Raw genomic sequence first — 2,553 nt, 5'->3', positions numbered from 1 at the left:
AAAAGTTAGTCAAAGGAACATAATTTTGGTTTTTTGAATGAAATACATTTCCTCACGATCTCCAAAACACTCCTTAAAAAAAGACAAGTACAATCGTTCACAACAGTCGTCAAATGACAAACTCTCTTGGCTTTGAAAAGAAAGAGGGAAAAAAGACCACATTCTTTTGTGACCGCAACGACGGGGATCCACAGACGGAGACGAGACGGACAGACAGAAGCGTCCTCGGCTCGGTTAGGTCGTGAGGCTGGCTGTCTAGCTGGCTGGTCAAACAACACATATTGTGCTTTCTATTTTTTTTTCGTTGTTCTCCAACACAACGAGAGTGCAATATTATTATGCTTTGAAATGCTGCTGCATACATTTCTACAAGAGGTTGGCACATTCAGACATTAACTTATCTATAATATCGGAGCTTTTAACATGATTTCATTTCTTCTTTCATGTATAAATACAATATACTCTTCTTTCCTGGCGTCTGGACCCTATGTAAAAAGCTTCAACGGATGATTATTTACAGTGACAGCATGATGAAAAATGCCACCCATGAAGGTCATAAATAACAATAACAATAATAATTAATAACGTAATCAAAAGTCCCAGATTCACACTCTGAAATCTGTACACTCGTCCACTTCTCTTCGGTTCTTCTCTTCAGCTTCCGAACAAAAACGGAGGGATGTCTAAGTCAAACTTCCTGCGTCTCACAGCCTTCACTTATCTCATCTCCTGGAAGAGAAGCAAAGAAGAAAAATTTGAATTAGAAAAGATAAACTTTTATTCAGGGTATATACAGGAATCATGGAGTTAAATTTAATACCTTTTAAGACCTTTTTTAAGACTCTTTCCATACATTTTAAGACCTCATCGCCACTCAGAGCTCATTCACATATTGATAGCGGCGCCCTGATGAGCGAAAATTATATACAATATTAGAATGTTTGCGGGAGCGGACACCAAAAATCGCGGGAGCGGATCGGAGCGTGCGGTAATGGTCAGAAGTTCATCGAGAGCGGTATCAACAAGCCCTGCGCTATCACGCAGCGGCGCAGTCAGTCAGTGAGCGCCGTAACAGATGACGTCAAATCTTGCGGGATTCCATAAACTACACAGAACCCCACTATTCGACAAATATACATAATGAAAAGATGATGTAATACCTTGGAAAATGGCATTTAAGACTTTTTAATACTTATTAAGGGCCTTAATTTTATCTAAATTGATTTATCAACTTTTAATACTTTTTAAGACCCCGCGGACACCCTGTTATTTTGACAGAATAATATGTGTGATGCAAATACTGGCATTTGAAAGCAGCTTAGATCAGTTTGGACCATATAGATGGTTTTATATGGAAAATGCTGGTCATTATAGCAGCTTTACCACTGCAAATGTGGCCAAAATATACCCTACATTGGTAACTAATGGTTTTAACTGGTCATTTAAACTGGTCAACCAGCTTAGCTGGTCTATTCAGCCCATAATTGTGGCCTCTCTCAGGACAAAAGAAAGCCTTTTTGGTTTGGTATGTCTATAGATGACTTAATGCAGCAGGGATTGTCCATCACGTGACATGACAAGATCTGAGGAGAGCAGAATAAAGGCGATCTCAGGGGTAGACCCCTTCTCTCCTCTTTGCATCAAGCACCTATTCACACTCTCTGTCTGACTGGAAAGATAACGTTAACCACCGTGACAGTACGGGGTAACCCAAAACTCTCTCCCTGGGGGACGTATAGCCCTCTTTTATTTGGCCTGTCTTTTATGTTCCAGAGGGGGTAACCTGAGAGGGGGTCACACATCTGAAGAGACTCTTCAGCCCATATGGAGTGACCTTAGATGTGCATAACCCAGTTCCCATCACACAACTATTCATGTCAATAGGGAGATACTGTAAAAAAAAAAAAGTGTTATGGCCCCTTTAGCCCATGCAACTAGTTCTTCCTTATCTATCTATCTATCTATCTATCATGTACAAACATTACAGTGTAATAATCAAAGATCATTGCTTATTTTTAGGGCTGCCACTAACGACTATTTTTATTTCGATTAATCTATCGACTAATATACCGATTAATCGGTTGATCTAAGCGATTAATTTCCCGCAAAAAAAATAAAATAAAAAATAAATCCACAATTTTATTTAAGAATATTTTATTAAACTATATTTCATTAAACCAAATGAAATCCAAAAGTAAAAAAGTAAAGTGCAACATAAATGCAAGAAGCAAGTGTGAGATGCATAGTCCAAATCACTGAAATCTAAGTTGACAACATATCCATGTGTTCTAGTCTACTAATAATACAATTATAATCAAAAACACTTTTTAAAGGAGTATTTACCAGAAATATTATTTACCAGAATTTATTTAGGAGAAAAATGTAAATGTGCAGTATTTCTGAAAAAATAAAAAAATCAATTAATTGGAGATGCTTTTGATTATTAAAATTTTATGGAACCATTAAAATAGAATCCAGAAAATAATGGAAAACAGAATTTGGTAAAGATAAAACTGTAAAACTCAATTAATTAGACAGGCTTTTTGATTAATA

At 36.8% G+C, this 2,553-nt stretch overlaps 1 protein-coding gene across 4 annotated transcripts in view; it reads right to left on the bottom strand.

Moving 5' to 3' along the window:
• Nucleotides 1-303: 303 nt before the first annotated feature.
• Nucleotides 304-2,553, bottom strand: part of robo3 (roundabout, axon guidance receptor, homolog 3 (Drosophila)) — an 85,408-nt gene continuing 83,158 nt past the window's right edge. For all 4 annotated transcript variants that reach the window (XM_016561363.1, XM_016561364.1, XM_016561366.1 and 1 more), the window contains one exon: nt 304-729. In XM_016561363.1, coding sequence (XP_016416849.1) covers nt 718-729 — 12 coding nt within the window. In that variant the 3' untranslated portion in view covers nt 304-717. The remainder of the gene's footprint in view (nt 730-2,553) is intronic.

The sequence above is a fragment of the Sinocyclocheilus rhinocerous genome, unplaced genomic scaffold (assembly GCF_001515625.1).
Source record: "Sinocyclocheilus rhinocerous isolate Xijiao unplaced genomic scaffold, SAMN03320098_v1.1 scaffold708, whole genome shotgun sequence".
Lineage (NCBI taxonomy): Eukaryota > Metazoa > Chordata > Actinopteri > Cypriniformes > Cyprinidae > Sinocyclocheilus > Sinocyclocheilus rhinocerous.
This window is presented reverse-complemented; position numbering and strand designations above follow the sequence as displayed.